This window comes from Buceros rhinoceros, unplaced genomic scaffold, assembly GCF_000710305.1.
Source record: "Buceros rhinoceros silvestris isolate BGI_N320 unplaced genomic scaffold, ASM71030v1 scaffold20919, whole genome shotgun sequence".
Taxonomy (NCBI): Eukaryota; Metazoa; Chordata; class Aves; order Bucerotiformes; family Bucerotidae; genus Buceros; species Buceros rhinoceros.
Window position 1 is genome coordinate 1 of NW_010429987.1, and position 20,137 is coordinate 20,137.

The following is a 20,137-nucleotide window of genomic DNA, read 5'->3' on the forward strand; positions in this document are numbered from 1 at the left end:
AAATAATACAGTTTGATAATCTATATGTATATCATAAATTCTAGAATAAGACATATTTGGGGTTTTAAGTTGCAGTTGTACCTCACTTGTATCCTTTTAGGGGAGGGGGAAAAGCATGAAAGGAATTTCAGAAGCAAAGACAATACTATGTAATGATACAGAGGAAAACCATGTATAAATTTTTTGAGACCACTTTTCTCCTTCAGGGTTCCCTTGAGATCTACTTCTCTACTTTTTCTGAACAGGTGACCAGTCACGCTGCATTTTGAAGGTCATGGACAAGATGTTTGCTGAGAATTGGATCAGTATCCCTAAAATACATTCTGTTTGCAAACGAGCATTTAAGCAAGGCCAAGAACCTTTTCCTGCATGTTGAGATACTCCTTTTTTTTTTTTATAGGTATTCTCAACCTCTTCATGAGGAGATAGCACTGCATAAATATTTAAAGCATCGGAACATTGTCCAGTATCTTGGATCTGTTTCAGAAGATGGATACATTAAGATTTTTATGGAGCAGGTGCCAGGAGGTTTGTATCATTCTAAGCTTGATGTCTCAAAGGAGTAAAAAGCAGCTGGGACTCTAAACTTAGTGAAAGCCAATAAATGTGCACTTAGTATGTTCATATACTGTATTGTGCACAAAGTGTGTTGTGTGCGACCTGTCTGTTGAGACATTAACTAACAGGTGGCACTCTCCTCATACAAAGAATGGATTTGAGGTGTACAGGTCCCAGTACCCTCTCCCCTTTTTGTAATAATTATAAACCTAGAGAAAAGTCATTAAAATAATTTGGTGTCAAATACTCATGTCTTGTAAAATAGTGGATTAGAGCTGTATAGTCCATTTATCCTGAGCATCTGAATGATGACTGGAGCTTTTAGGGTAAATTCCTGTTGAGCAGTAACACTGATGGAGCAATTATGTATTATTTTGTAACTACTGTATACAAAACAATTCCTAAGTAGATTAGGGATAAAAGTTAACATGCTTCCCTTGCTCATAACTTCCAGTTTTGCTCCTCTAGCCTTCTCTTCCGTTTAAGATGTGAAGTCTTTTTATATCCTCTCTGGGTTATATTTCCATCTTGCTTTTGCTAGTTGCTCTTCAACGTCAAGGATATGTCAGAATGAGTGTAAAATCTTTGTATGAGTACCATTTACAAAATGAAAAAATAAAAAAAAAACCCAAACCAAAAAAACCCAGGAAAAAAAGTTCAGGTTTTCTAGGGAAGGTCCAGACACAAACATTCAAAGTGTAGTTAAATACATCTGGGGCATTCAACATAGGGAAGCTGTTTCATTTTTTAGTTCCTGTGACCTTCTCACTTGAAAGGTGAGACACGGTGACATGTATGATGTATACAGATGTGATGAGTTCAGACCAACACTTCCACTTGTTTTCCTGCACTTGTTAAAAGTCTGGTCTTGTTTACATAACTTTTTTTTCCTGTTCGTCTATGCTCAGTAGAGTGTGTTGTGATTAGTTGCTAATATCAGTTATTGAACTAATGCAGGTATTTTAAACTCTGCATCCAGTCTTAAAAAGGAACCAGCTGTTCCGATTGTGCAAGATTCTTTGAGGAAACTTCACTTTACAAAGCCACAGATGTGGACTGAAAATCCCTTTAGCTGAATTTGTCTTGCATTAAGTAGACCCACTGCACTTAGTTTATTATGGGCAGAAAAAACAAAACTATCTTTATTTTGCTTCATGATTAAAATATTTGTGTTATTTTGAAAAAAGATTAGATTTATTACAATGAGGGGAAGTGTGGATGACTACCTCCTACTCTGAACATTCATTACTTTTTTTTCAGTAGTTTTGTTTCTTCTGTCTCTGAATATTTCTGGAAGTTAATCACATATTTGCAAGGAAAAGACTTTCCTTTTTTGCCTCTCCCCTCCTTGCCTCGAGTAAATCAGCTTCTCTTTGCCCATGCATGTTGTTCATGAAATATAGTGTATAATACCATACAGTGTTACCTTTTAGCATTTAGTGAAATAAAGACTCGTGGGTGCTAGTCCTAGTCTGAACAGTCTTTAGACTGAAGTAAGGGAGGTGCATCCAGCCCTAATGTAACACTTATTCCTGTCATGGAGATGGAGCTCAGCTGACAAGAAAGAAATAACAAGTCAGTCACAGCAGCAAATTATTTGCTTCGAGAGACCTAGGAGTAATTTGTTTTAATTATAGGTACAGCATTTCTCTTTCATTAGGATATTGAGCAAAGACTTAATCTAGACTTAAATGTTTCATCTTAATTTGGGGATTTTTGCTATCTTGATACACTTTCTTAACTCTTGTAGGCAGCCTCTCGGCTCTCCTAAGATCTAAGTGGGGCCCAATGAAAGAACCTACAATTAAATTTTACACCAAGCAGATTCTGGAAGGCCTTAAGTATCTCCATGAGAACCAGATTGTACACAGAGACATAAAGGTAAATTTTCCTTTAGTGTGTCTTAAAACAAAAGGAAAGTATAAAACATCCCTTTCTGCTTGGTGCTCTAGGAAAATTGATTTGTAGAAAGGCATATTACAAAGATAACCGTAAACTTGAAGGAGTATCGAGACTGGGGGTTGGAATCTGCACTCATCTGTCTCCTACCTGTGGTCCATCCACCTTCCCCCCTCCACCTCCTCTCTCTCTCTCATCCAAACCACAGGGGGATAACGTTTTAGTCAACACCTACAGTGGCGTGGTAAAGATATCTGATTTTGGTACTTCCAAACGGCTGGCAGGAATCAATCCCTGCACCGAAACATTTACAGGTAAGACTCACTGAACCAGTTATATGGGTTTTGATGATTGGTTTAGAGTTAGGGCCACAAGGCTCTTTCGAGTAGTGACAATTAGGTCTCTCTTTTCAGGGAAGATTGAATGGGTTGGCCTGCTATCTTTCTTTGTTTCTTTTTTTTCTTTTTAATTGAATTTTCTTCCATTTTACTTACTTTTAAAAACCTTTGTAAGTGTGACGGGGTAATAGTTTTTCTTCTAAGTCTTTTTCATTAGGTAGCAATTGATTTGTTGCAATTACCTCTGGAAAAACATTTGAATACAAAAAATTTTTCATTTAATAATCTTGCTAATAGGTAACTTATGCATGCACACTTTCTTGAAGTATATCTAAAAGAGCAGAAGACCAAACACAAACTTACTTATAAATACTTCCAGGTTTGTGACATTAATTATAAAACCCATCCTGGCTAACTTGGTGCTATCAGCAGTAAAAAGAACTTTATATGAAAATACTAGGCTGGTATGTTACAGAAAAGTTCTTCTGTACAACAAGGTAGTAAAAGCTTGAAATATTTGGGGAAAACAAAATATGCCGAATAACAGCTGAAACTCCACATTGAAAAATGAATATACGGTCACATAATTGCTCAGTTCTTTTATCAGTGGAGATGCAGGTAACGTGGGGTTTTCACTTGTTATATGGCCACCTGCATAGGCTGAGACCACACATCACAAGCCTGCAGCTTAAGCAAATGGTACACAGCCACAGCCATCAGTCACGTGCGGAAGACAGAACACAACAGCCTCGATTTAAGTGATAATCAAGGCTTCCCATTACTTGTGTGGTGGTGTGTCTGCAGCTCCTCCAGCTTTCTTACAAAGGAAGCCATGAAAAGGAAATTACTAAGGTTCTGAAATAACTTACATTTCTAAGCTTTATTTACTCACTATTAGCAAAGCTTGTGAATTGAAACTGGGCCATCATGATCTGAACACAGCATGTGATGTCTGCATCAGTATCTCACGAGACCAACGTCTCATCAAGTGTAGGCATTTGAAACAAATCCATTTCCTGCAAAGCTGTATAGACTTCAGTTAGAATCAAATGAAGTTAAGTTAGGAGTCCTTTAAAGAGATGAAAAAAAATTATTTGTTCAGTTCAGAATCATAAATGCAGCATTTGAATGATCTTTTGAGAATGAAGAGCTACAAGAGGCAATCTCTTCAGTTTACAGATGCTACAGCAAATGGGTACATAAGTGACAGCATGTCTGAACAGAGCTGCTTATGTGTTGGCTTCTGAAGCATTCCTTTAAGGAGATATTCACCATTTTTCCCAAATAAATTATTCAACAAATAATTTTCTCATTAATCATCTTGCTTGTGCAACTGGATGGATGATTCTCAAATACATACAGGTCTCTTGTGGTATCTGGAAAAGAATATTTTCAGGTTTTGCTTGCAATGTTTGTCCTTGCCATTTTTGTTAGATGGTTCAGTGCAGTTACACTCCATGGGAGAGAGATGTGCTACTGCATGATGTGATGTATAGCTACACTGTGCTTCTCATTTCTGCAGGATATTCTGAAGTATATGAAGGGGTTCCGTAGGGTAAAAGTTTAAGGAAGACCCTTTTGTGGCTATCGAAAGGTGTAGTCCAAAATTTAATTGTGGCTGATTGCTGTTACAGCTGGAACAGATACTAGAGGAAAATCATTCTGTCTTTGCCTGTGTTTTATGTACTGCTTAGCGGGTTTTTAGCAACTGGTTGTTATTAGAGATGATATATGCAGAAATGGTATCTGAAGAAAAGAGGAAAGTCACCTTACTGTAATAAAGGGAGGTAAATCTTTCCTTGTGCCCTTCTTCTTTGTTCTTTTGCATGTTTGCAGCCTCGTTTGTGCCTCAGAGATGTAATTTACTATGAGAATAAATATTTTACTTAAGTTCTGTTTTGGATTTAAAATCAGTAAGGAGGTGGCTATAGTCCAGAGGGTCTTAAACGGTGTCTTGTAATTTGTTTTGTTCCTTAACTCAGTACATAAATTCTGTTGATTTTTAGGCATTATTTAATACCATCACATGATCGAAGAATTGGACTTCTAGTGGTTTAAGCGATGTATCCCTCCATTCAAGACATGCAGCCTAAGGGCAAAGCTGTGCTTGAACTTCCGTTCTGCAGCAATCACGTTTAATGAACATAGTAAATCCAGTCCTTTTTATCTTCACCAGATGTCCTTTACTTAATAGTTCACAGCTTTACCACAGTGTAATTTTACTGTATTCTTAAGAAAAAAAAATAATTCGAGAGGTAGGAATTCACGTGGAGAAAGTACTGTAGTGTTTGGAACACTCACAACATCTCTAGATTTCTGCTGTTGGTGTGGAGCTCTTCTTAGCTGTGTTAATATATGACTGAATATCAGTGGTTCCAAAATTACCATCTTTTATTCTATTTTTATTGTTCTTTTTGGTTTTTGAGTATCATTATAACTAGTATTACAGCCAGACTGTCTGCAGGCAAACTTTTGAGACGTTCAGATTCATCTGTTAAGAGCCAAGTATAGGCTTAGGCAGGATTTTGTTTTACCAACATGAATAGCTTTAGAATTTTTTTTCTTTTTTTGCTAACCTTTGATGTCAGAAATCCAAGCCCTTCCAAGAATTCCTGGAATTGCAATTTATGATGGTTTCTCTTATCTTTTTAGTCATCATGTAATTGATCTACCTTGATTTTTGTGGGTTTTGGTGTAAACTTATTATTTTTTTAAACATTTTAATCTTTATTATATTTACAAAATCAGCTTCTTTTCAAAATAACTTTTTGAAATTCCTTATCACTAGTCTTCTCATTATAGGGGTAAACAAATGAATAATTATTCTCATGAAGACTATCTGTCAGTTTGCCAATTTTAATCACCTGTTACATGCATAATCTTCTTGTACCTACAAAAATTATTTGATATAATTTTTACATTCTGAGGAAGCATTTGGACTATGTGGTGAATATACTTTCAGCAGGTTGAAGCCTTGTATTAGAAAGTGTGTGTGGAGGGAAATCTTGTTTATAGAAAAGATGTTAAAATGTAAGTTTCAGTTTAGATTTTAGTGGTGATATGGGAACTCAAATATTTTAGCTATGCAGGTTGCATTTGAGAATTTTGGGTTGCTTATTGATGTGTTAATTCTCTTTAATAACCATGAAGACTATAACACTGGACCATTCTTTTTGTCCTGACAAAAAGGAACTTTGCAGTACATGGCTCCAGAAATCATTGACAAAGGACCACGAGGATATGGTGCACCAGCTGATATCTGGTCACTAGGTTGTACCATTATTGAAATGGCAACAGGCAAACCTCCGTTTCATGAACTAGGGGAGCCTCAAGCAGCAATGTTTAAAGTAAGTGCAGCTTTTTTGCTACAGAGTTTATGAATTTTCAAATAGTAACTTCATTTTAAAATATTAACTTGTAGTTAATAACCTTTTGTTATGTGGGTCGTTTTGCACAAAGCCGCAGTCTGACTTGTGTTTCTTAATTCTCACTGAATGATCCTTCTCTGCTCTAAGCTGTATTGCTCTAGAGGATAACAATTTATTTTAGTGCTGGAAGTACATCAGCAATCTGAAAAATGAGTGAAGACTTATGAAAACCGATGTCCTCTACCCTCTTACCTCAACCATCTCCTGATCTTTGTTACGATTTCCTCCTTGGCAGCCGGTCTCTCCACTGATGACAACCAAGTTATTTCTGCTCCTTTAAGTCCATTTTATAACTCTCCCTCCCAGACGACCTGAGTGCCTTGACTTTCAAAAGCCCAGTCTCTGCAATACGGTGGGAAGTTTTGGTGGAAGGGGGCGGGGGGCTAACTTTCCAGGATTTCTGATATGTACTGAAGTAGTAAAATACTCTGTATTTTACACTTTTGCATGGCCTTTGGATCCAAGCCTCCTCCTTGGTAAACTGTTGACTTTAGTACTTTGTTTCTTTTAGTGTATCTGTTTTCAAATGCACAGATTAACACTTGAGAATGCTTCAGATAGTTTTGATAATAAGTGTATTTGAAAAAAAAGTTTCTGTTCTAACTCTAAAACTAACAGTAGTGTAAAAGCTATGATGTGATAATGCGTCAAAATATGCAGACTACAGATTTCTGGCTCTTCCACTGGCCTGCAGTAGACCTTTAGTAGGACTTAAGTTTTCACACATGCTTCAGAGTTCTCACTCTTATAACAGGGAAATTCCACATCCATAACCCACAAACTGCTTTACGGCATCAGTATTATTATCAATATCTTTCGTGTATGTTGTTGAAAGTTGCTATGTGAGCATTAGTATAATTGTTAATGGAACCATGATAGTAAAATCAAATATAGGAGGCTGGGCTGCAATTCAGCATGGCCCGTAACACCGTGCATCACACTAGGCCTGTGAGTTGTCCCATACACCATGGCTAAGAGGCACAGAAAGGGATGGTGATGGGTTTTGCTGTAGTTATTTCAATGGTACATCACCTTGGTGCGGTCATCTTGTGACACTACCTCAAAAAAAGCTGCCTGGGTGAACATGGTTTGGTTCACTAAAGCTTTCCTGAGGGAGCCATGGAAAGAGACTTTTTTTCCACATCGCTGTAAATGTCAGATACAGTTCTGTTGGCAGATGCCTTTTTGTCTTCTGTATCTGGCACATAGTTGAACTGTTCAGTGTGTTACATGTCTTATTTTTCAGCACAGTTTACTGAAGTGTCAGGAAGGGCCGGAGCAGTTTTGGGTGCTTGATAAGCTCTACACAGGCTCACAAGGTGAGCTCTGGTGGGATTATGCATGGCCCTATGTCCTGGCCATAAGCACTTCCAGGCCACAAAGCTGTGTTCCGAAGTCTCAGAATTGGCATTTTTAAAAATACATTTCTCGGCCTTCTTTCTTCAAGGATGTGGCAGGGTTTTTAGCATTGTTATAGCAGACCGTGTTAATGTGCTACAGTCAGGCATTTGTTTTTGTTTTCTGTTTCTTGGCTCTGCTGGGACCTGCTTGAAACTGCCTCTTGCTGGACACCATGAATTGCAAACTGTGATTTATTTTTGCTGTGTACTAAAAGTAAGCAAGCTGGAAGCTAGGTTTGAAGCCAGGGATGAAGCAGGCCGAGTGGGTAGGCACGTAAAAAGAACAGAAGCCAGGAAAACTTGGGATATTGAACTTTTGAGTTCCCCACTTCCACATACGCACACTCTGCCATGCATAGGGCAGGTGAGGAGAGGGAAGGTCTAAGTCTGGCTGTGCAGTCACTATAGAAATTGCAAATGACCACAGAGTTGGACAAAATAGGTGAAATGGGCTAGAGTGAACTGGAATTCCTGTTGTGAGTGTACGTTTTGTGGTGTTTTACCTATGAGCATAGTACGTGTGCATCTGGATCAGTGTGAAAGGACTGCAAGCAAATGACATTCAGTGGAGATAAAGTAAGCGAGCGCTGCTGCAGAGTTTCCGGATGTTTTCGACACCACTCATTCCCCTTGAGCCACAGAGATTAAGATCAGATGAGAGACAAGCATTCTTCAGGCTTTCCTGGTCCTGGTTCGGGCTGCCCTGGGTTTTGTTTAGTGTGTAAGTGTATAACCTGGCACCAGGGTGCTATCACCTTGTGATACTGCCCCAGCTGAAGCTGGCTGCATGAGCCTGTCCCCAGAGTGCCCAAGAAGCAGTGGGCTGACCTGGGAGACAGGCACGTCCAGAGCACAGCTGTCAGAGCACAGCAGCTGCCTTCTCTCTCTGCTCCAAAGCAAAAATCTTGCCAGGCTGGCATTCTGAAGCGATGGAGCTATATACCCCACTCATAAAGCATGGTCCAAAATGAGCACGGGGTTTTACAAATCAGATAAAAATGCTCCATCAGACAAGGTAAATGTATAGATGTTGTACCCTGCCAACAGCACATAACATTTATTTATTTATTCATTCAATTTCTTTGTTAAATACAACAGACTTCAGCAAGTTGTGTATATTAAAATGTTACATGCAGGAAATACTGGGTTTTGAATGTTCTCGGAGTTACGGTTTGGAAGGGCTTAATGCATTATTAGCACTTTATATTCTGCACTGCCATTCCAACAGAAGCACGACTGCTCAGCATTTTTTGCTTCAGCTTGCACCGAAGCTGAACCACTATTATGAGTGACTCATGGTGCCATAGTGTGTTAAATGCAGCTGTATAATAAGATTATTTAAAAGCAGCTGGAACTGGTTTAACTGCTGGGTGACTATCTCCCTTGTGGCCAACTATCTTCCTGCTTGTTCTTTTGAACCCATTTTATGTAAAGTTGCTGAGACTACAAGCCATAATCTTGCCAGATACATGCACACGTGTTACACAACTCTCGCTTCAAAACATTTATGCCAGTTTTACATTAAAGAATAAGAAGGCAGCGATGGAGCTGGAAAAACCCCTAGGGAGCAACCTACAGAAGCACGTTTTTAATTTGTTAAAGGCAGAGTGGGGGGGTCTTGTTAAAGCTTTGCACATTGTGCGATTTTCAGTGAATTAACACTGAAAGACTAGGGAAGACATCTGGCCCAAGTGCTGGAGGGTGGTGACAAGGTCTGGCAAGGTCATTGTGAGCGTTCGTACAAGAAAATTTGTCAGTAGCAGGAGCAGAACAGGTGCAAGCCCCAGGCAGTTGGTGCTAAAGGAGGAAGTTTTTCCTGTTCCTGGGCATAAATGTGCTGGAGGAGTCAGAAACAGAAAGACACAGTACTGTGCAGGGGTGATGGGAAGCGTATGGCACAGCTGGAGGGATTTGTGGCTGGTAGGAGAAGCAGCATTTGAAGCACTTGGTGTGGAAGATTGCCTGAAAGTAGACGGTTGAATACATCTGTACCTTCACAGCTGTGCTGTACCACATGGATACTGATGCTGTGTTTGCAGTGCAGTAAAACAGAATTATAGAACCTTATTGCAGTTCACTGCATTGTGTGGGTACCTGGATTGCTCCTCTTCCATGAGTCAGCGAGAATGTGAGAGATCATACTGTAAGAAAGCTTTGGCCCATGGTCTCCTTGCCGTTATTGGGTATAAATAATTAGTATTTGTGTTTTACTTGCAGGTTGGGATGTTTAAGATTCATCCTGAAATTCCAGAATCGCTGTCTGCTGAAACAAGAGCCTTTATTTTGCTCTGTTTTGAACCTGATCCTACTAAACGTGTTACAGCATCTGATTTGCTCAAGGATTCCTTCCTGAAACAAGTAAACAAGAGCAAGAAAAGCAGAATTGCATTCAAGCCTTCAGGTAAGGTATTATCAGCCAAATCCAAGTCAACATCATCATTAAGGGTTATATAAAGGATTGGAATCATTAAGCACTCTCTTGTACAAAGGACATTTCTTGTGTCAGGAAAGCAGCAGGACCTCAGCTGTTGACAGTACCTGTGATTTATAATTAGCTGTACTGAAATTTAACAATTTCCACAAAATATGGTGTCTTGTTTATTTCGCATTTCGCTTGCTGAAACCCCCCAATGCCATTTTTCCTCTCCCCAGAAATAAATGCCTCATTTATAATAAATTAACATTAGAAAAATGATATTTGGTGAAGACTTCCCAAAGCAATTCTCTACGTTTTAGATTCACAATTATATACACTTCAGAGATCTGAGTTTTGAAGAGTAGGTGTTTGGCACCTGAAAATGTGATTCTGTTAGATGTTGGGGTGTACGTGGGTCAGCATTTTCAAACTTGATATGTAACTGGGAGTGGCACATACGTGCTGAAGTAGCTGTTTAGCGGGTTGTTTTATCTGCCTAGCATGTTCCCCACACCCCCCGCCCCACAATTTATCAGTAACTCTCTCAGCGATAATAAATTAATATAGACCTGCCAAATAATACATTCCCCCCCGCCCCACAATTTATCAGTCACTTTCTCAGCGATAATAAATTAATATAGACCTGCCAAATAATACATTAATGTTTGAAGGAACTGTCTATTTAAAACCAGGCAAAGCCATTGGTCTTGCTGTATCCCTCCCCCGTCTGCACACACACATGCACATACTCCCTATGCAAATTGAATTGCTTCTATTTTTGAGCTTTTTCCCCCTCCGCAAGGAACACTTGAAAGAATGGAATTCTAAGGGTAGAAACTAGCAAAGAATTTGTAACACCTAGCTGAACTGGTATCAGCAAGGAAACGGGCATCATCTCTTGTCCTGAGGGATACTGAGGACTGACATCTCTGCAGTTACACTGAGGTAGCGGAAGAGCTCACACTCCTCAGCCAGGGCAGGGGCAGTCAGGAGCTTTTGGCAGTCTGTGGCCTTCTGCTCCACTGCAGTAACGTTCTCTTGTGGCCTTTTGAGCCCTTGCCTGTGGACATTTTCCTGGAAAAATTGTGTGACATTAGAAAGGGTGGAGCTTGCCTTGTTAGCTGCCCTGGGAGCAATGGACTCTTCGTCAAACATCAGGGGAGGTGCAGCTGTCTTCTGCAGCCTCCTCCTGCCTTCCTCCTTTCTTCTCCTCTCATTGATGAGGTTACGGAACTTCTTCAGGTGGCCAGAGGATCTAGTGCTTCAGGGTTAAGCACTGAGCTGCAGCAAGAAGCAAGCTCAGGGCTGGCCACAGGCATGAGCAGAGTGGGAAAATGCTGGGGAAACTGTCTATTGCATGGGGGAGGGAGGGAATGGCCACATGGCCACAGCCAAGTGTGTGCTTCGCTGTGGCAGAGCTGGGGAGAGCTGTGCTGGCTGCTGCAGCCATCTCCAAGGGGAGTTTGGAGGCAGTTGCCACAATATCACAGCCGCAGCAGTTCACTCTGTCTTTTCCCTCTACTGTTTATCTCACAACTACTTCCTCAGCTTTGTCCCCATCTTTCTATCCCGTTTCTATCCTTTTTTTTATTTCCAATAATAAAAGCAGCCCAGAACAAATGTCAGCTATTATTCTTGGGACAGCAACTTCTTTCAATTTTCTGTACTGCTGAGAAGCCTAGAACCAGTTCTCACAAGGTGACATATATTGTTTCTGTGACTGTTTAACCTCAGCCATTTGAATGTCATTCATGTACCATGGACTATGTCAGAGCTCTCTGAACACCTTTTAACTTCTAGCTCTCTTCCTCCCCCACCTCCACATAATTTGTAGTGACAAGCATCAAAAACTTTAGTGATATTTTAGCCTCATGGATACGTGCACTCTGAGTTGATGGAACTTCTTCCTTACCTTTTCTATCGTCACACAGCTGCAAACTGGCAATCGGGATTATATCAAGGTCTCAGGATCTGTTATTTTTCAATTTCTCCTTACTTTCAAGATGAATTGGAAAGGGACAAGAGATTTCTTTCAGGCTACTGCTAAGAGAGTCCTTACTGAGGGCAAGGGGACATGTAAGGAAGGGATACAAAATGGCATTTTGTATGAGTATCTAGCACTTTGCTGTCTTTGAGTTCAGCAGTTAGCTTGTTCACACCTTTTACTGCTTATGCATAGAATGATTTTGAGTTGTATTGCTACTTACTGTCGTTAAGGTTATTACCTCTCCCTCAGCCATTTTGCGAAACGACTCTTGGTATCACTGAGGATGATCACAGCTGTTCTAACCGCACTGCCCGTTCCTGCCTAGTTACATGTTTTACAACGTCTGCTCCTAGATTACAATCGTAATACATCCCTCCCACTGCCGATCCACGGAGAACAGGCTGGCAGCAGCAGCAGTGAGCATGGCTCTGTTTCACCAGACTCTGATATGCAGCATGATATGTTTTTTGAAAGGCCAAAGAGATCCATTTCAGAGATTCAGACAAAGAATGCCATTTCCCATTTACTAAGGTAAAGCATTTACTTTTCACTTGACACCCATGAGAGTTTATGTGGATTTAATTCCCCTTTTATCTGTGGGCAATTTTTCTGCATGACTAGATAAGCAGGTGTGTTAAACAGGAAGCGAGTTGCATAGGCAAGTTACCAGTTAATGTAAATAATGTCTATAAGTAATGAACGATGATTCTTTCTCTTTAAGGTTTCCGTATATTTTCCCTCCCCAGTGAATAAATGTCATTTGTCTTAATGACTGAGTGGATATGGGTTCAGGAATTAGTGCAAGAGTTGACCCTTCCACGTATTTTTGAGAAAACTGTGGGAAAGGGGCAGCAGAAAGATAGTTCTGCTGATCAGAGAGCATAAAGCAATACTTCCCAATGAGTATGTTACAGCATGGGGCCAGAAATAATGAATAGTTACCTCAGTCCAGGGTTTTCAGCTTTCCTCCCCAGAAGTGAAGCCGTGCTGGGTGACATTAATGCCAGCTTCTCAGTGGGATAAAATAGGCTTTCTGCTTTTGGCTTCTGTGAGGTTTACACCAGCTAAGGATCTGAGCCATTCTCTGTCTCAAAACTAGTGGTTAAGTCTGATCAATCTGCTGCTGCAGTTTAACTCACTTTTTGACCTCCGAAGTGTACCCCTACAGCTTCTGACAGTAGTGCCGTGTTGCTAATGCTGAGGTCTCTCTTGTGCTTGTGGCCCGGTTCTGGACGCAGTGTGCCTGATGAGGGCTCAGCCTCGGAGGACAGGAGCGCCTCTCCTTCTGTTGAAGATAAGGATTCCGGTCTGTTTCTGCTGCAGAAGGACAGTGAACGCCGAGCAATCCTATACAAAATCCTTAAGGAAGAACAAAATAAAGTTGCTTCCAATTTGCAGGACTGTATTGCACAGGTAATTTCACTTCGGCTTTCCTTTTCCTATGTCAACAGGAAAATAACAAGCCAGGTGGTATTACTCCTTTCCTGAAAAGTAATAAATGAAGGTTCTTGGATTGTTCCTTTTAACCATCTTTAATCATCTCCGCGACCTGCAACTGTGTGAGCCATTTGCTGTTGACTGAACAGATTGCAACCACCACCTTTTGCCTGCTGATGGGCTCGTGTTTTTTGGAGGGGCAGGTTTGGGGCACTTGGTGTGGTGTTCAGGGGCTGAGGTTGGTGGGGTTTTCTCATGTGTTTTATTTGGGGTTTTAAAGACATGGAAACGCAACACCAGGTAGTAATAGGTGTGATTTGCTTTAAGGATAGAGAACTGATTAATGATTTTTAATTCAAAGGGTGTGTAAACTAAGTGCCAAGAACACAGTACGTGAATCTTAAAAAAGCCAGGGTAGATTTCTGTAGAGGGAAGGGTCGAGTGGAAAGGCTTAGTGACTGTAAAGAGGAGCAAGAAAAATTGTACGTTCAGTTCACCCATAGCCAAACAATGCCACAGACCAGTAACAGCGCTGGTTGCTTAGCCTTTTCTTCTTCATGTCTGCTTCTAATGTGCCACTGATGGTTTCTGTTCTTATCAGAGCTAGGTGTTTTCACCTGGACTGCATGTACATAAAGAGGAGCCTGCTCACTCTTGTGGAATCCCCAGCCAGCTGTTGGTCTTGGCACAAAGGCCCTTGCAGCACCACTGCCAGGGGCCCTGCTGCTCCTGGGGCAGCTCCAGCCAAGCTCTGCAGGGGCAGCTGGCTCCACAGAGCATGGCGGGTTTGCTTCTCCCCCAGGACTTCACCTGCACATCACAGTGCAGACTGGCTTGCCCCAGACCTGAGGGGCTACTCTAGAGCTTTACAGGCCCAAGAGAAAGGCTCACAAACTCAGGCTGGGGAAGCAATTGGGGTAAATTTCTGGTCTGAGCTGAAATTGCAAAATAACTGATAGCTTTACAGAGGACTAAAATTCCTATGTGAGATCTTGGTCAGAAATAACCAGGGCTCTAAATATTTTTCAGGATAAAGGATTATTTAGTAACAAGCAAGTCCTACCTCAGTCTCCAGCTGTTTTGCACCACTGCTGTAATCTTCTCTTTTCCATTATTTATGTAATACTTCTCCCTTTATTGTGTAATTATACAGGTTGTTGTTCTTACAGGCACTTGGACGGCTTTAACTGTGAGGGTTATGGACAGCAAATCAGAATGAACACTTGAGTTCTATCACTATGTAATCTTAGACCTTTTTTCTGACTTACTTACAATAAATGCATATATAAACTTTTTTTTCTACAGAAATATTAGATATAAATCTAGGTTCGGCTTATTGAAGGGACTTTGGATCTCTTATCAACTTTTCGGTTTTTACGGAGGAGAGCTGCCCTCTGCAGTACATTGCAGAAATGTGTAGATATCATATGGACTCTCTCCCCTTTGTGACTTGTGATAAATTAAGTAGACTCACTTAATTTATTTTTTGGAAAATAGGGTTACTATTAAGAAGAAATTGTTAGAAAAAGGTAGAAAATAAAAGCTTTGCAGAAACAAAAGAACTGTGATTTCTGTGCATTGGTGTGAAATATACATGGGCAAAGCTATAAATTTTAAGCCTAAAAATACTAATGGGATGTTCAGTGTCTCTGGGATTTATTTGATTTACATTCATTATCTTTTCTCCAGAGTGCTGAAGAACTGCAGCTTTCAGTGGCCCACATCAAGCAAATTATTGGGATTTTAAGGGACTTCATACGCTCTCCAGAGCAGAGAGTGATGGCTTCTACCATATCCAAGTTGAAAATGGATTTGGACTTTGACAGCACTTCCATCAACCAGATTCACCTGGTGCTGTTTGGATTTCAGGATGCGGTAAGTCCCTAGTGCAGGGGGAGAGCAATTCTTCCTGGACAGCCTCCCCACTCCTCTCCCTTCTTACCTTGCTCATGCTGAACAGCCATGTTGTGCCTCTGTTCCTCCAAAGTTTCTGTGCTTGCTGGGGAAGGTGGGAGGATATGGGCCAAACGGAGAGGACAAGACCCCGGTGACTGAGCATATGGAAGACTAAGAAAAGCCTGAAAGTGTTTGAAGGTCAGGTTTTGCCTGATGACCTGTGGATCACCAGCACTGAACCTTCCCTTACTAGAGGGGGAAGCCTAGAGGGGTGTAGCCATAGGCAACAGACAAGCTCTTCAGAGGGGCTCGCAGTGCTGGACACAGAAGCCCTGATGTGTTGAAGCTTCAAGCGGGCACTCCCAGGTAGGCGTTGAAGTCAAGGGTGATGGGACTTGAAGGGCTGCCTGTGTACTGACCGCAAGCTCTGGTGTTTGTTCTGGATCCTACATTTATTTCCTATTCTACTTCTCCTTGCGCTGCAGAGGGGCTTGAGTGTCACAATCTGGGTATGGTTTGAAAGCTGTAGCCTGAAACTGTCAAATCTTTTGTGTAGACTTTCAAAGGAGGGAATGTTTTAGTGACTCATGCAATTTTCATCCTACTATTGAAAAACAAGATGTAAGCAAGTGTTGTTTGCTGCTACTTTTACTTATTTATTTATAGGTGAACAAAGTATTAAGAAATCATTTAATAAGGCCCCACTGGATGTTTGCAATGGATAACATAATTCGCCGAGCAGTCCAAGCAGCAGTCACTATTCTCATACCAGGTAAATCAAAGCAGCCGAATATATATATATTTTTATAAGGGCTGTTTGATTATCAAAGAGTGATAGCAAATGGAACAGTTCAGACATTTAATTTGTCAGTATGCCATTAACTGCATCCCATGTGCCACTACATCAAAGGCACGGGGTCAGCAATTTGTACAGGAAGAAGTGTTAATCTGGAGGATTAATGCTGCAATTGCAGTACAAAAGCTCATAATGAGGAGATAAGCACTGGTTCTGCACCACCAGTGTGGTCTAACCAGGATAAAGAAAAAAAAAAAGGAAAATTAAATTCAGGCCAAGCTGGAGATTTTCTGGTAGAGAAAGAAAACAACTGTACATTTTAATGACATCCAAGGTGGGTAACACTGCACAGGTCTGGTTATGTTTTCTGAAAAATGATTGATTACTAAGTTGTTGAACAAATGCAGAGAAAGGAGTGCATTAATATGAGGAGGAGCGTGATTTTGATCTACAGAGGGATAGAAGGAAAAATCACCACCACCGAGGAGGAAGATAAATGACTAAAAACTGTCTAGGAATAAGTCTAAGTTGGAAATTTGCAAGTTGTTTTCTAACTCTCGAAGTGCTGAACACCCTTCTAGCATGAGCGTGTTCTGAGAGCTTTTAGTGATAGTGAGGTCTTTCAGCCCAAAGTTCCTTTGGACTTCAAGACAAAACTGACTAAACTTTTTAGATTTTTGCTTGTAGAAGAAAAATGCCAGCTATTCTTTGGTGGGAAGGGTGGCCACCATCTGCAGCAAGTTCTAAGAGAACAGGGGTTAGAAATGCTACCTGGAAAAGAGGAAGGTTTTGTCAAGGGCATTAGGGGAAATGATTTTTTTTTTCCTTAAAGCAAGCTTTTAAGGGTTTCTCACTAATACGTAATTTATTAACTATCTAATTATCTTATTATTCATTTCGTCACAAATTCATTTGTCTCCTCTCAGCTGTAACCTACAGCTGCCCACCTCTATTGGTATGCTATGGCTGAGCTATTAGGCTTTGCCACTCTCCTGCTCAGCACTGCAATAAAGCACATCATGCCAACAGTCCACTTCTTCAGCTGAAGCGCCCCCACCCGCAATAACAAAGAACAAACTGCACTACCTCTGAAGAGAGGCTTCTCAAAAAAACCTATTCTTTAACAGTTCTTAAACTGTTTCCTTCTACTAGAGCTTCGAGCTCACTTTGAGCCAGCATCAGAAACTGAAGGTGGGGACAAAGACAGTGAAGAAGTGCAGGACAGTTTCCAGCCCACTGAACAAAATGGGGCTGAGGATCCTGCCATCACATCAGGAGTCAACAACCTTAGTTCTGCGGTGTCACATGAGGCTCAGCAGCAGCCTAGCCTGGAGCTGGGCAGACTTAAACAAGAGACTTTAAGGTAACCCCCTACAGAGACCATGGGTTTATTTTCAGGCAGTCTTTGTATTGCTTTCTACAGTGACATGTACATACATAACATAAATGCTGCTCGCCTACTGCGATTGCCTTGTGATAGAGCAGACCTTCCAGGGACACAGACAGATCCAGCAGAGGCTGGCAGTGCCAGAATAAACTCGACAGCCTGCACTACTTCTGTTTCAGTGTAATTTTTTTAATTGCAGAATGCACATAATGGCTTTGTACTGTTAAGTAGTTAGGCTTGTGCAACTGTGCCTGTTTCCTTCGTAAACCCTTGGCTCCGTGGATGGCACCTGACCCAGTGGCAGTGCCCTCAAAGCTGTTCCTGCAAGGAAAGGCTGGAGCAGATCTGTCCTGGCCCATGGACAGGCTGCTCGCTAATTACACAAGCAGAGCTCAACAGCGCCCCTGTCCTGTTTCTCATGTGTTACACTTGTAGGCTGCTGCCAGAGCATTACCACCTTCAGGTCCCAGTCTTTATGGATGTGATGTAAATGCATGATCAGAAAGACCCTAGTAAAACATCAGTGTTCACCAGTAAATCACAGTATAAAGGCAGCAACTCTGCCCAGGGAGACTGCTGAACAAAAGGATCAGAATTTACAAGCTGTTCACTAAATTCTGCAAAGATGAAAGCCTTACAGTGCCATCACTAAGCTGAGTCTCAGACAACCAAAAGGAAATCTGTAAGCTGTAAAATACATTACTTAAAACAGTGTCTCTCAACTGTCTCTGTCCTTCAGTAGTCATTGCTAAATACTATGATAAATATTTTTTTTCAGCTAGACATTCTCAGTATGGCTGTGTTTGATCTCTCACATGCTAACAGGCTTTTGGAAAACCTCGTTCAGAAGGAGAAAGAGTATCAGACCCTCTTACGGCAATCTTTGGAACAAAAAACTCGGGAATTACACCTGCTTCGATTAAAACTTAAACCTGAAGGTATGAGAAGATACTTTGATAGTTGCACACAAAGATATTGGATTGTGTGTTTGTTTAAAGGACCACTGACTTTAAGCTTCAGTAGTCTGAAAAGCACCACTTTTCCCCTAGTTTTGAGGTGTATTAACCTATACATTTGTTTTCTGTTAAAGATTCCCAAAACTCTACAGCAGCTTTTAGAGAGAATGCAGACCCTGAGCTCATGAACTGGCTGAAACAACAAGGAGCAGACTTGGATGCCATTGAAAAGGTAAAAAGAACCCCAAGCCATTAGAAACAAAAATCATCTGTTTTAAAAAAGTCATTGTAGCCATAATTAGTTTGGTTTCAGAAAAGAAGTATTAATTTAGGAATAAATTTGCCTTTTAGTTTGCTGAAGAAGATTATACACTAAGTGCTGTCCTTAATGATATCACTAAAGATGATTTGCGCGATCTTCAACTGCGGTAAGAAAGTACCTCTTAGCTCACTGTTAAAAGCTTAAAGTAGTTTATAAAAATATTTTTTTTGAAGTTATTCAAATAGGTCTGTTAATTTCATCTTTGATTTTCTTTTAAGATGTGAAAAGCTTAACTGACACAGCATAGCAAGAACACCTAGGGTGCTTCAAGCCATCTAGGTTTTGGCATTTATCAAGGCTGGGTGCTTTTCCACACCCTTCAAGACAATGGAATCATATGGAAAATAGGCATGACGACATTTTAGCTATACCCTCAAAGAAGTGTTCTGTTTTCTGTGTCCTGTCATAACTAGTATACCCTTGGGATTTTCAGGTTTTACTTTGTGCTCACTTTAAAGCAATGGAGATGAGCGAGTTTTCCCTAACCGTTCTCTGTGGTTCTTCATACAGGGGTGGTCTTCTCTGTAGAATTTGGAATGCAATATTAAACCACCGACAAACATCTGGCACAACCTCAGTGCAGAAGGTTAATGCTTCAGAAGGAGAACATGAAATGGAAATAAGTGCAAATGAAAGATACATTCCTAACACTTGAATTATTAGATGTATATATAAGTATGTACAGTGGCCCTGCAGGTTTTACACAATTAGGTAGTTTGACCACCAGTGTAATACAACAGTGAATAGTAAAGAGCTTTTTCAGTGTCAATGCACTTAAATTATCTGTGACAGAATAATGCAGAAGTCAAATGCCTAACAATAATAATACAAAGCATCAGTCGAGGAAGAAAACCCAACCCACACTTCTCTGCAAAACAGGTACCACACACCTGGATTGGCTTCAGCATTCTGAAATCTGTGAACTTAAAATGTATTATAGTTGTGCTGGCTGATGGTTTGAGCAGGGAGGGGATATGCTAAAGCACATAACCTCTTCATAGATGAATGTACATTGCTTTTTTTATTAAAGCTACTCTCATGGAACTGCTAAGAAAAGCCTGGTGTGGTATTTTCAATAACTTTTCTACAGCAAAAACATAACAGAAAAGTTACTAAGTGGCTAAGTGGTTCATCAAGAAACAAAGCAAAGGGAGCACTATATAAATGTTGTTAAAGTTTAATTTTGTTTTTTACACTGTACATAACAATCCTGCAACACAAAGAAAAGTCAATAAAGCACATATATAGCAATTTAAATAAACTGCTTCTTTATTTAGCTCCTTCAGGAACAACATTCAACATGTTTAAGAAAATCCA

The 20,137-nt window shown here is 40.5% G+C and overlaps 1 protein-coding gene across 1 annotated transcript; it reads left to right on the forward strand.

Annotated features, from left to right (window-relative positions):
• Window positions 1–400: 400 nt before the first annotated feature.
• LOC104499370 (mitogen-activated protein kinase kinase kinase 15-like) lies at window positions 401–19,475 on the forward strand (the record flags this gene model as incomplete). Its single annotated transcript, XM_010142863.1, has 14 exons — window positions 401–528; window positions 2,309–2,439; window positions 2,666–2,771; window positions 5,985–6,142; window positions 9,841–10,024; window positions 12,380–12,557; window positions 13,265–13,439; window positions 15,153–15,338; window positions 16,026–16,131; window positions 17,308–17,518; window positions 18,368–18,480; window positions 18,633–18,730; window positions 18,850–18,926; window positions 19,331–19,475. Coding segments are annotated over 14 exons (1,996 nt in total), but the record flags the coding sequence as incomplete, so codon positions are not given.
• Between the last annotated feature and the right edge of the window lie 662 nt (window positions 19,476–20,137).